We start from the raw sequence: 12737 nt of genomic DNA, 5'->3' as shown, positions 1-12737 counted from the left end.
CAAATAAAGTCAGATCTTACCAACACCTTCCTCCATTCTTCCTAGGCTTAACTTCACTCCTAATTTGCTCTCCCTCCTCCCCCTCAGCAGTGCAGGGGGACAGGCAATGGGGGCTGTCATCAGTCCGTCACATGCCGTCTCTGCTGCTCCTTCCTCCTCAAGGGGAGGCTCCTCACATTCCTCCCCTGCTCCAGCATGGGGTCCCTCCCACAGGAGGCAGTCCTCCATGAACTTCTCCAGTGTGAGCCCTTCCCACAGGCTGCAGTTCTTTACACACTGCTCCAGTGTGGTCCCTTCCATTGGGTGCAGCCCTTTAGGCACAGGCTGCTCCAGCGTGGGTCCTCCACAGGGTCACAAGTACTGCCAGCAAACCTGCTCCAGCCTGGGCTCCTCTGTCCACAGGTCCTGCCAGGATTCTGCTCCACCATGGGCTTCCCATGGGGTCACAGCCTCTTTTGGGCATCCACCTGCTCCGGCATGGGATCCTCCACAGACTGCAGGAGGATATCTGCTCTGCCATGGACCTCCACGGACTGCAGGGGGACAGCCTGCGTCATCATGGTCTTCACCATGGGCTGCAGGGGAATCTCTGCTCCACCGCCTGGAGCATCTCCCACCCCTCTTTCTGCACTGGCCCTGGTGTCCACAGAGTTGTTGCTCTCACATATTCTCACTCCTCTCTCCATCTGGCTATTGGTGTTGGACAGGTGTTTATTTTTCCCTTTCTTAAATATGTTATCCCAGAGACACTATCACCATCACTGGTGGGCTCGGCCTTGGCCATTGGTGGCTCCATCTTGGAGCCAGCTGGCATTGGCTCTGCTGGACATGGGGGAAGCTTCTGGCAGCTTCTCACAGAAGTCACACCTGCAGCCCCCGCCCCGAACCTTGCCACACAAACCCAATACCGTGACAAAGCCCATTCAAAACATTTGCACAGATCTATCCATCCTGCAAACATGGTCTTCAGAGCAATGTACAATTATATCAAAAGGAATCTGGTGCCTGTCCTACAGTGGTAAAACTGGGTAGATATTTTTTTCCCACCAGAGCCTGCCTCACCGCTTACAAACGGCCTGTTTCCCAGAAAGAAAAATGGAGCCTCAAGGAATTGCAATTAGTTACCATCAATGTGGGATAAATGTAAAAATGATGAATACTCATAGAGGAAAAAAAGAGGAGGTGGAACTGATTGTTCTTAATTCTGGGCAGGACAGCAGCCTCCATTATGCAATACAGCCAGTAGTCTATGAGTTGGCATCACTCCAAATTCTGATTTGCTGCTGCATTTAATGTTTACTTTGTAATCACAAACATTTTGTTCCACAGTACCTCAGATCCAGGTTTGTTGTTGGGGTTTTTTTCATACACAGAATTACTTAAGTACAACAGTTGTAAAGAAAAACAAACCACAACTTCCCTTGAGGAATCTCTCCTTTCTAAAAAATAACACAACTGTAAATTTGGAAACTTTGTTTAATTCAGATACGACCTGGGAAATAACAGTAGTAAATGTTGAATATTGTTGTCTATCCATTCTATCTAAGGCACTATATTGCATTCAGATTATGATGGTTCTCAAGTGTAGAAGTACGTACAGTACAAATTCCTTGATGTTCAAAAGTGCTGAGATCTGCAGCTTTCTCTTATGACAGTGGGAACTACAAATGCAGGCTCTTGACAATAAACAGTACCTTCTGCCCCCTTCCCAGCATCCTTGAACTTGACACTAAAACTTGTTTTGCAGGTAGAATGAGCTCAGACAGACACTTTTATTGTTCGACATGTACATGCTGTTTTATTCAATAAATGGATCTCCTCTTCCATCAGATATTTTGGAAAAAGAAGGCTGTTTTTCATGCTGAATGTCTATGATCTGATGCCTTGTAACTGTATTCCATCCACAAGTCTGTTTCTTTATCAAATATTCATACAAATACCACTTCTTTACCTTAACACTGTTTGTGGATAACATCGAGATGCATCACCAGTAAAGTGAACTTTTAAAATCAGTAGGGAAATAATAAGAATTAAAGATTTCTCTGCAATGTGAAATATTCAGGAGCCATCCTCTGGTCCTTACTCAGTCAACTCCTGCTCTGAAGGAAAGTGGATAGAAAGGCTTGACAAAAACCCAGTTGTGCTCGTAGAGGTTGAAATTATCATGATCCAAACTAGGCTGACAATAAAATGGCTACTACTTTAAAGAAGATGTATGAGGCTAACTGAAAGGGGACTCCAGCTCAGTCACCTTACCCAGTATACAGAAATTATAGATCTGGACTTACCATTTCTAGTAACAGTACCTCAGATTAAAGGACACAACAAGAATCAACACTAAAAAAAAAATAATCAATTAGGTATCTCTGTTTAAAGAGGACTAATAATTTGAGTGTATATATATAAAAGGAAAACTGAATTCACTTTGACAAAACAAATTCTCAATTCTCCTTCTTGTGTGATATGACTCATCTCAAATCCATTGCAAAGCGGTAAACAAACCACACCAACTCAGTAGCCATCATCTGCCAGGAACATTTTAAAAAGAAAACCATTACTGAGCTACTTTTCTTGTCTTCTATACAGAGAAACATTTTCCCAGCAGAAACAGCACTTCACGTTATCTTCTTTTTGTTTACCATGTTTGCCTCACTGCTAACAGCAACCTAAGAAATACCTCCTAAAGCCAGTAATTTATTTCTTAAGAATTAGACTGAAGTAGTTTGGACTAGTTTTAGGTATTTTTCAAAACAATCCATTTAAAACAAATCAAGAGAGTGAAGTTCAGTTCAGTTGGTAATAACATGGTATATGGGACATATCTTGGACAATAATTTAAATATGTGGACAACAGCCTTTTGACTTTATTCCTCATTCAGTGAAGCAATTCTTTAACTTGAAAGGTTACAAAAATAAAATAATTAGTCCTTCTTTGTTCTACCATCCTTCTGTAATCTAATTTCCTCAAAATAGCTGGAAGATAAAATATTGTTGTGAAGATCAAAATGACAGCTATAAGCTGGCCTCTCCACTCCTCATTATCCATTACTGTTTTTATGATGACTATTTATTATTATCATATAGTTAATAAATGAAATCTAAATCACTTATAATGTATCTGAAGTCAGCTTCTCTGCTGGTGTAAATCACCAGAGATGAATGAAGAGGGTTTCATGATGTTATGTTTTTTGCAATAGTTCTTGTGTGTATATTTTAAAATCTTTTGGGTCAGGCCCCTCACTGTGTTAAATTATACTAAATTGAAAAAAAGAGAGCAACTTCAATTTCCAAAATATTCCCTGATTCATTGCTTTAAAAAAATTACTTCAGAGCTTCTCAAGAGTTGACAGGAAAAATCTAAATTGTCATGGCAACATGAGTTGAAGAAATCCTTCTTTGCTGTTTGCGTAGATCATCTCCATGCCATCACTCTGTTTATTAAATGATGCTAAAGAAAGCAATTAATGGTTAATTTCTCCTCAGAATCAAATAAATAATATAACTAGTGAAAGCCAGGGCAGTGAGATACGCTTCAGATAGGTCAGACACTTTGAGGCATCATATATCTTCAATATAAATGACACCAAGCTGTGTGATGCAGTCAATGTGCTGGAGGGAAGGGACACCTCCATGGGGCCCTTGACAGGCTTGAGGTGGGCCCATGCGAACTTCATGAAGTTCAGCAAGGTCAAGTGCCAGGTCCTCCACGTGGATCAGGGCAATCCCAAGCACAAATACAGGCTGGGTGGAGAATGAATTGAAAGCAGCCCTGAGGAGGACTTGGGGAGCTGGGGAATTAGAAGCTCCGCATGACCCAGCAATGTGTGCGTGCAGCCCAGAAAGCCAACCATTTATTTAATTTCTCAAGAGAGATGTTTAGAAATGCATCGGGTCACCAAACATGATATTGGCTGTTGCTTGATTGTACTGAGGTTCTAAAAGTGAGTTATAAAACAGCTTCTGCCCCTGCCCCCCCCCCCAAAAAAAAACCCAAACAAACAAAAAAACAAAACCCCAAAAACCCAACTTGGTATGACTCTATCTATGTATTATAAGAAACATCAGTGGGATACCAGTAGAGAATCTGGCTGCTGGGGCAAAGCTAAAATAGTGTACTTAGTTACTTGGAAGCAGACAGATTCTGCATTGATATCCCACAGACATTAGTGAGAACAGTATGATTTGTCATGACCATTTGTTTCACAACTAGAGGCGTGTAAAATTAGTCTAAAAATAAGTTAAACCACTTTGCCTTTTTTTTCTTAATCAAAATGGCCTTTTCAAAAACTGCACTCTTGTGCAATAAGCATCACTCTCTCTTTTTTTCTTACCCTCACAGTCACCTATGTTTTTTTTCCTCAGCTTCAGGGCAAGGCGGGTTTCATGAGCTCACATGTATTCCTGTGATATCTAGCTGCTTGCTTCCCAGCATTAGCTGCTTGCTGACAAAATCACTTCCCTGTTCCTTGCACATCCAGCTGTATTGGACATGGGCAGTCTGATGTGGATCCCAGGCTACATGGTGCGTGTTATACACACCATGAGTTCAAACTGAACCCTGATGCACTCATACAAGGCAAGTTCTAGCTTAAGCACGATGCCCGAAGCCAAGCCTAAGCTCTCGTTGATGTATTTTGGATACACTCAGCAAAGTGAGCCAAGCTCCTCCATCCATTTCAGCAGCACAAATTGCAAGCACAGTGGAAATGCTTTAAATCCAAGCTATAGCTGGGCCACCATTTAAAAAAGAAAATATTCTGGCTGTGGTCCTCAGTGTGTTTAGGTCCAGCCTTCAACCTGAGCTTCAGATACGGAGCAATGCTGGCTGCACTTTTTTTCCCAGTGCACTGTACATTGCTGGTGATTCAGCACCAGTGTAAGCAAAACGTAAATTTGAGTATTTGTGTTCTCTTGGTTTTGTCCGTGAACACCATATGGCAAGTAACACAGGCCAAAGGAAGTAAAAAATTATTTATGAAGTATTACATCATGGCTACATTTTATCTGCAAATCATAGGGTGAGGAAAAGATATATCCCCAGATCCCTCTGGCAAGTGTCAATGGTTTGCTGCAATCAACAGAATTGTAAGAACATTTTAATTCAAAAAACCCTCCAATATAGGTTTAGAAATGGCTCGCTAATAAGAAAGACAAGGAAAACTTTCAGACAAGAAATAAGAAAAACTTCATGTTTGGCAAAATTGCATGGAAAAGTCATTGCCTTGAAATTGAGAATAAGGCATGAAGCAAGTGCTGCAAAATGTAATTTTAAAATGCTGACCATATTTTATGCAAGTTTGCAAAACAGTGCACACAAAGTTTTATTCATTATTATTTATTCAGCTCTGTGTCAGCTGCACTGCTGCAAATGTTTCTTTTGGAAAACCACTGTACAACGGAGGCATGAATACAGAACGTGATTCTGTACTTCAGTATCCATGGGATACTGTAAGAGACATAAAATATCTGAAGAATAAAATGATACTAGGTTTCTCTGTATATTGTCCTTCACAATTTCTTTAAGGAAAAAGACCCCAGGAAGCAAGGTAGAGGTCAGATAAAACCATGCTTGGAGATATCAGAGATAGTGATTAAAACCAAATTACTTCCATAAATAGATGTATATTTTATTATTATCAAGGTTGATTGCTCAGACTCATCCAGTTTTCCTTTTTTTTATTTCCAGTCATACTTGGACGTAAACATTTTTAGAAGTTCTCAGCCACAACAGCTCATATTAAAAAGGGTCTGGCTCCACAATTCAGCTGCAGTACCTACCATGCCTGCCTTATTCAGAGCGGCAATGTTTTCAAAACTGGTGAATCCAGCTACCGCTGGAATCAATAGAAATTTCAGTTTCCACTGCAGCAGAACAGGGTCCTCATAAGTGCCCAAAGTTACCTTTTATTTGACAGTGATGAGACAAAAAATGAAGTTGAAAGAATTAGAATCACTATTTCAGAATATGCATGAATTTATTGTTAAAATGTATAATTTAATAATTATAAAATGGTAACAAATGGGGATTAATTTTTGTGCTGGAAATTAAAGCATTACTGTAATTGCAAGAAATTGTGGTTTGTTTTTTTTTTTGCTTATCTTTTCCTAAATGCAAATCATTGATTATATTCTGATTAATCAAGAGGAATTCTGGTTAATCATCAGCAATATAACAGTGATTAAATCTTGCTCTGACCTTTTAATTGAATGTGCCCTCCAGGTAAAAATGGCAAGAAACTCTCCTCGTTTTCTCTCCCTCCTTTTTTTTTTTTATAAGTAAGAAATGCAGAAAAAAAATTATTCTCTCTGAGCAAGTAAGACTTGTTATTGGCAATAAGATGCATTATTACTCCTGTAAGAGTTTTCAGCGCATGCATGCCTCCATTTACCGTTCAATTACTAAATGCAGGCAACTGATAAATGTTGCCTTTGTGTGTCAATGTAACACTAGCAATAATACAAGTAATTTGTTTAAGCAGTTATTCTGTTGAGAAATTCTTATAACAAATAGGGTGTAGATTTTCTTAAATGCAATAGAAATGTCATATAGTGGAGTGAAGCCTTTCATCCAGCCAGAACAAAGTTGGGTGAGGACAAAGTAAGACCTCACAGCTCTCCTCAGGTATTAATGGCATTTTCCCCTATTTCAAAAGTTACTGATTGATAAAAATGGTTTAAAGGAAATTGCAACTGATGTAGAAAAGTAAAACATCTAAGTAAAGTGATTCATACACATTAGGAGAATTTCCATATGATTCCTATTCTTTGTTCACTGCAGAAACTGGAAGAATGTCCAATTTAGCTCAGTCTAATCTGGCTGATCTTGCAGCCATATGGAGAACTAGAGGCCAGCTTCTCATTCGGTGTCCCTGATTTAGATCTGGTTGTATGCTCGAGTTTTATTAGAGATCCCATCTCATACTTACATGCCTGCTGCAGTGGCCCGTACAGATGAGCCATCAGGTCCCCTCCTGCCAGGCAGCCCTGCTGGCCATGGGCTGCCTGGCACCATCTCTGCCGACACTCAAAGCGCTTTACCAGAATAATGTCACCTTGGTCAAAGAGACAGGAGAACTCAATGCAGATTTGACCTAAATGGAATTACATCTTCTCTTTAAAGTCATTGGAGGTTTTATACAGTCACACTATTAAGCAGCTTCTTCCCTGAGGAAAGGTTGCGAGAGGAAGTTTAATGTGCCAGTATACAGATTACATGTCTTGAAAAAGCTGAAAACGGTGGTCCCTAAGGCTCTTCAGCCTTTCCAGAGAGCAGTGGTAGATCCTGAATGCGTTGGTTTCTGTTTAAAATATTTACAGTTTCAGATTGTTGCTAATTAGGTGGGGGCACAGTTTTCATGTATGTAAATGCTATTGAGGCCCAACTCCCATAGGTGGCTTTTTAAAACTTGTGTGTGTCAATGCATACATAATAATACTACCACACAATAAGTAATAATAAGATGAAGAGCTAGATTACATATTTGTGTAGAAAAAGCAGTCTGCAGGGGAAAAAAAATACGACACATACCACCCTCCCCCCCCCGCAAAAGCCCCCATGCCTTATCAAACTCATACTTGTCTGTAGAAAGGGACATGGGAGTGACAGTCAGTAAAATAAACAGAAAACAATCTGCAGAATGGCTCCTGTATATACAGATTACAGATGGTGCTGAAGTGCCCTCACAAATTCCAATACATCCTGAAGTTCATGTGTGCTCACGCCTCCATGTGCTTGTATACCATCTCCAGCTCCTCACACAAGTATCTTGTTCCACACACACCAGAGAAACTGATAGCCTTGAACTGGCTGACAGTGGAAATTCAAATCTCATCTATGAGTTCAAAGGTGTAAAACAAGTGTTTGGGCAACCGTTGCTGAACTGATATGTTCTCCACTACATTGTATTCAAATTGACCATATTTCCTATTCCTATACAGATTTAAGGACTTTATATACATATCTTGATGGAAAATCGCAAAAGACAGATCTTACAAAAAAGTACATGCATTTTTACATTAAAATATTAGGTGGTCAGAGCTGCCTATTGTCTTTTCTGTCTTCCTATGGCCAGTTCCTCACTGGGCTGGGGGATGGAGAACACATCCATCAAATACTTGGTTTTGTAGCTGGGTATTCAACACTGAGCTCTGATGCTCTTTTAAAAAATCCTTTTTTCAGTTCATTTTCCTAGAATTGCTTTAGTCTTCTTTGGAAGAGAATAGAGCCTCTCCAGAGAGACCAGCTTCACAGTTTGAGAAACACTGCTTTGGAGGAGGAAAATACATGACTTTAAAAGAGACAAACACTCTCAGTCCGGCAGGAGTAGGCCTTAAACATAGCGGTAACTTTCTGTGATGTAGTCATAGCAATTATTTTGACAAAATGATAGCAGCAAACAGAGGGTACATAAAATGGTTGGGGGTTTATTTCTTTTCTCTTTTCTTTTCTTTTCTTTTCTTTTCTTTTCTTTTCTTTTTTAAACAAAATCCTAAGCTGTAGATACGGGAGTCCTTTAACGGTCTGAATTCAATTTAAGAACAGAAATATTTTCCCTTTGCTGTTTCCATTAATCTGAATGATACCTCTGTGTATAAGCCTGCTTATGTACAGCTTGTTTGAGGCAATGAGGTGGCAGTGAAGGTGTCGTATTTGGTTATCTGAACAAGTGCAGGAAATGATCTTGAAAACATGTACTGGGACAATTTTAAGTATTAGGCAATATGTATTCCTACATTGAAAATAGGCTGTCCACAGACCTCAGGTCATAGCAGAAAGATATTTTAATCTTTTATCTTGAATTTGAGTCGGAGTTCTGTCTAGATCTACCATTTGTTCCCTAGCAGCATGAATTTTTGCAGAAATGATACTGACGTGGTTTGTATTTCAAGCAAATCAATAGTTTTTTATGTTTGCTTTTGCTAGGATATAACCTATCAGAATTAGCAAATGACTCTATAAAGAAGCCCATCTTAACATGCAGAGCTGAACACTGTGCTGCCTGTCTTGTTGAAGCATAACTGGTATGATAGGGTAGTTTCTGGGAAAGTGGTTCCTTTAAATGACTCCATGCTAATTTCCCTTGATGCTTAAAGCATAATGGACAGGGAAGAATCCCCCAAATGTTTTCTAAAACACTCAGGTGCATCAGTCAGACAAGATGAGTCCAAAGAAATCTATAGAACTGCACCTCAAGTCTACCACAATGAACAATGGTGTATGTTCATTTTTATCCTTTCTTGTCCTTTTAAAAAGTTACAGAAAATTGCACAGCAACAAAGGGTTTCCATTTCATTTCATAACAAGGAACAATGTGGAAAGCAGCCTACTTATTTTACTGAAAGAGCTGGGAACGCCTGTGGCAACACCTCCAGAAATTCAGCACTTTTTTTTTTTCCTCTCTCCCCCTCATAAAACCCCCAAACCAACCAAACCCCGGGTGAATTCCCATTTACAGTGACTACCAAATGATTTGACTGCCGAGGGGCTAGTAATATAGAGTTCTGGGGATCTATTAATTAAAATGTTACATGCTCCCAAAAGCCTAGGCTCTTCATGTTACTAAGAAAGGAGTTCTTTCACTCTCTAAACTAGAAATGTAATTTCAGCCTCGGGATTACATTTGACTAAATATAGATAGCTGTGCCCGATTGCCTGGGAAGGTAAATGGGAAAGAATTATGTCAAATGTCCCCGCTGGTTCCCCTTCTACCTGTTGTTTGACTTCAATATTAAGTCAGTTTGTAGCCTTTTAAGTAGGTGTGTTGCTGCTCCACATTAAGAGAGGTATAATTACATTCTGCAGAGCAGCATTAGAGGCAGTGCCCAAATGTTCCTGGCAAAGCCTTTGTATGTAAGCAAAACACGTCGAATCTCCGTTGAATAACCATGATCCAGCCTCCAGCTTTTCATATGTGCTGTCAGCCATGAAAAGAAAACACTTAAATGTCAAACGACAGAACCAGCTACAGTGTATTTAATAAATGAGTCGCGGCTGTCGGCCCGCCCCGGGAGCCGGCGCGGCCGCGGCCGCAGCTCGTCCCGGGGCGGCCGGGCCCCCGTGTTCGCCGCCCGCCCGGCCCCTGCCCGGGGCTCCGCCACCCTGCCCGGGGCTCGGCCGCCCGGCCGTTCGGCTCCTGCCCGGGGCAGCGCTGGGGCGCCCCGCAGGTGTGCGGGCTGACAGCGGCTGCCCAGCCCCGCGCGGGCAGGGACCGAAGCACCGGGGCGGGGGGCGATGCTGGAAGTTTGGGCAGGGCGGCCGCGCCGAGGAGCCCCCGCCGGCTCCGGGCTGCATGTGCCACCGAGCACAGCCCCGTCCCCAGGAGCCGCCCGCCGCACGGCCCCCGGAGCCGGGCGCCTCGCCTCCCCCCGCGCTCCCTTCCCCACGGAGACAGCGCGACCGGGCGCAGCCGGCGGCGTTGCCGAGCGAGCCTAGGCAGCGGCAGGATCCGGGCAGAGCAGCGGAATCACCGGGCTGGCGCGGAGCCGCTGCCGCTCCTCCAGACCGGGCAAAGCCCCCGCCCGGCTGCCGGCGGACCGGGCTGGCCTTGCGCCGCCTCCCCCTGCGGACGGCAGGGCCGGGGGCTACCGGAGGGCGGGCGCCCTGCATTGCCGCCCAGGCGGCGAAGGAGCCCGGCCGCGGGCGCCCGCAGGATGGGGAAGGCTCCGGCCTCGCCCGCCGGCCCGGGCCGCGGTCGGCTCCCCCGCTCCTACCACCCCCGCACCGAAAAAAGCGGTGAGAAAAAGAAAATGGTGGGAACGATGTAAAGCGCCTCGGAAGGGTTAAGGGAGCCTCAGACAGCACAGACCGCAAGGAGAACCGTCCTCCCGGAGGCAGGCAGAAACAGCCGGGAGCGAGGTGGGAGAAGGCAGCGGCTGTAACGGGGACAGGTGCCTAGCTGCGAGCAGCCTCCTTTTCTTTCTCTCTCCCTCTGCCCCCACCCCCCCATACACACTCGCCTCCCTCCCTCCCTCCCTCATTCCCTCCCTCCCTCTCTCGTCTCCCTCTCTCTCTCTCCCACAGCATGAAAAAGCGCAGGGCTAATGAGAGGCGAAGTGAATAATGGGGAAGTTGTTGTCTCCAGCGATGAGGCAAGTGATGGGGCTGAGGCCAGCACTGAAGTTGTGTAACCCAATTCTCCACCGTCAGCCCCCTCGTTTCTCCTCCCTCCCCCCACTGATTTTAAGGAGAACCCCAGCTGGGGGTGGGAGACGCTCCCCACCGCACGCCCAGCAGAAAGGGGCCCTCTTCCCCCCGGCACGGGCAGGCGGCTGGCGGAGGGGTCCCCGGCGCCGCATCCCCGCCTTCGCGTAACTTGCGGGGAGCGGAGCCGGCTGAAGGCAGGCGGGGGCGGCTCTCCGCGGCCACCCACTCTGCGCTCTCCCCGAGCACGGCAAAAGCCGGGGAGGCGGGAGGAGGGGAGAGCCAAACTTGCCAGCCCGGGGACTGTCCCTCGCACGGCAGCGAGCGCCGTTCGTGCGTGCGCGGAGAGCGAAGTGTTCCCAAACTCCGGCGCTGCCCAGGCTGGCTGGATGCGCACGGCTCCCCCCGCGGCGCCGCAGCCGCTACTGCCCAACTCCTGGGGGCTGGCTTCTCCCGGGGGAAGTGGCCGGCCGGGAACCGAGCCCTCGGGGAGCGCCGGCGGAGCCGGTAGGAGGCAGGGAGAAGGGAGACTGGGCTCGGGGAGCCTGCTGTTTCCCGACGCAGAAACGAAGCGAGGGGGAGAGCTCAGCCGAGCGTTAGCGGTTTAGCTGAGGGGGGAAAATCAGTGCCATTACCACTGCCTACACGAATCCGGTGCAAGAAACCCAAATCTTACCCTGAGCTGCAGTGAGGAGCCCCGCGCAGAAAACCAGCAGAGACTTGAATTTCCTCCACGCAGTCATGTCTGCAGTTATTCCACACACACACACACTCACACAAAACCCCCGGCGGCTCTTCTCGGCTGCGACCGTGTCCTCCGAGCGGCAGCGGGGCTAAGGACAGCGCCAAATAACCACCACAGGGCGAGGAGAGGCGGAGAGGAGCGCTCCGGGTCCCGAGCGCCGCGCAGCGCCCGACGCCTCCTGCAGGACTGCGCGGGCGGCTCGCTCCGCTCTGCTCATAGCATCAGTCCCGCGCCGCGGCGGGGCTGCGCCGCTCAGCGCCCGCGGAGCCCCGGCGCCGCCGGCCCGCCGCCCGCCCAGGGGAGGGGAGGGCGGGGAGGGAGGGGAGGCGCGCCCGGTGCCGCGGGCAGCGCAGCATCCACGGCCGCCGGCGGGGAGAGCCGAGCAGCGGCGGCAGCAGGAGAGGGATGCGGGGAGTGCGAGGAAGAGGAGGAGGAGGAGGAGGAGGAGGGGGAGGAGGAGGGGGAGGAGGAGGAGGAGGTGGGGAGAGGGAGGGAGGGATCGCGGCGAGAGCAGCGCAGGCAGCGCAGCGGAGCGGCTGCCAGCCACACGAGAAGCCGCCGCCGGACTCAACCATCCCTTCCCACGGAGAGGGGAAGGGGCCGGCGCTGCGCAGCCGGCGCACGCCAAGCCCCAGCCGCCCCGCTCCGCCGGCCGGCCCCGCACGGCCCCCTCGCCCCGGCCGCGCCCCCACCCCCCGCCCCGGCCGCGGCCCCGGTCGGCTGCCACCGCCCCCCGAAAGCGCCCGCGGGGAGAAGGCTTTCCCTCGGCCCGGCGCCCCCCCGGCGCGGGGACGGGTGGCGGCCGCAGGGCGACACCTGCCCGGGGGCTCCTGCTGCAGTGCCCCAGCGCCC

At 47.1% G+C, this 12737-nt stretch overlaps 1 protein-coding gene across 1 annotated transcript in view; it reads right to left on the bottom strand.

Moving 5' to 3' along the window:
* Nucleotides 1–12236, bottom strand: part of CSMD1 (CUB and Sushi multiple domains 1) — a 1210443-nt gene extending 1198207 nt beyond the window's left edge. Inside the window, exon 1 of the mRNA XM_055714855.1 lies at nt 11817–12236. Coding sequence (XP_055570830.1) covers nt 11817–11883 — 67 coding nt within the window. The 5' untranslated portion in view covers nt 11884–12236. The remainder of the gene's footprint in view (nt 1–11816) is intronic.
* Between the last annotated feature and the right edge of the window lie 501 nt (nt 12237–12737).

This window comes from Falco cherrug, chromosome 6, assembly GCF_023634085.1.
Source record: "Falco cherrug isolate bFalChe1 chromosome 6, bFalChe1.pri, whole genome shotgun sequence".
Classification (NCBI taxonomy): Eukaryota; Metazoa; Chordata; class Aves; order Falconiformes; family Falconidae; genus Falco; species Falco cherrug.
Note: the sequence above shows the minus strand (reverse complement) of the source record. Positions and strands in the feature narration are given on the sequence as shown.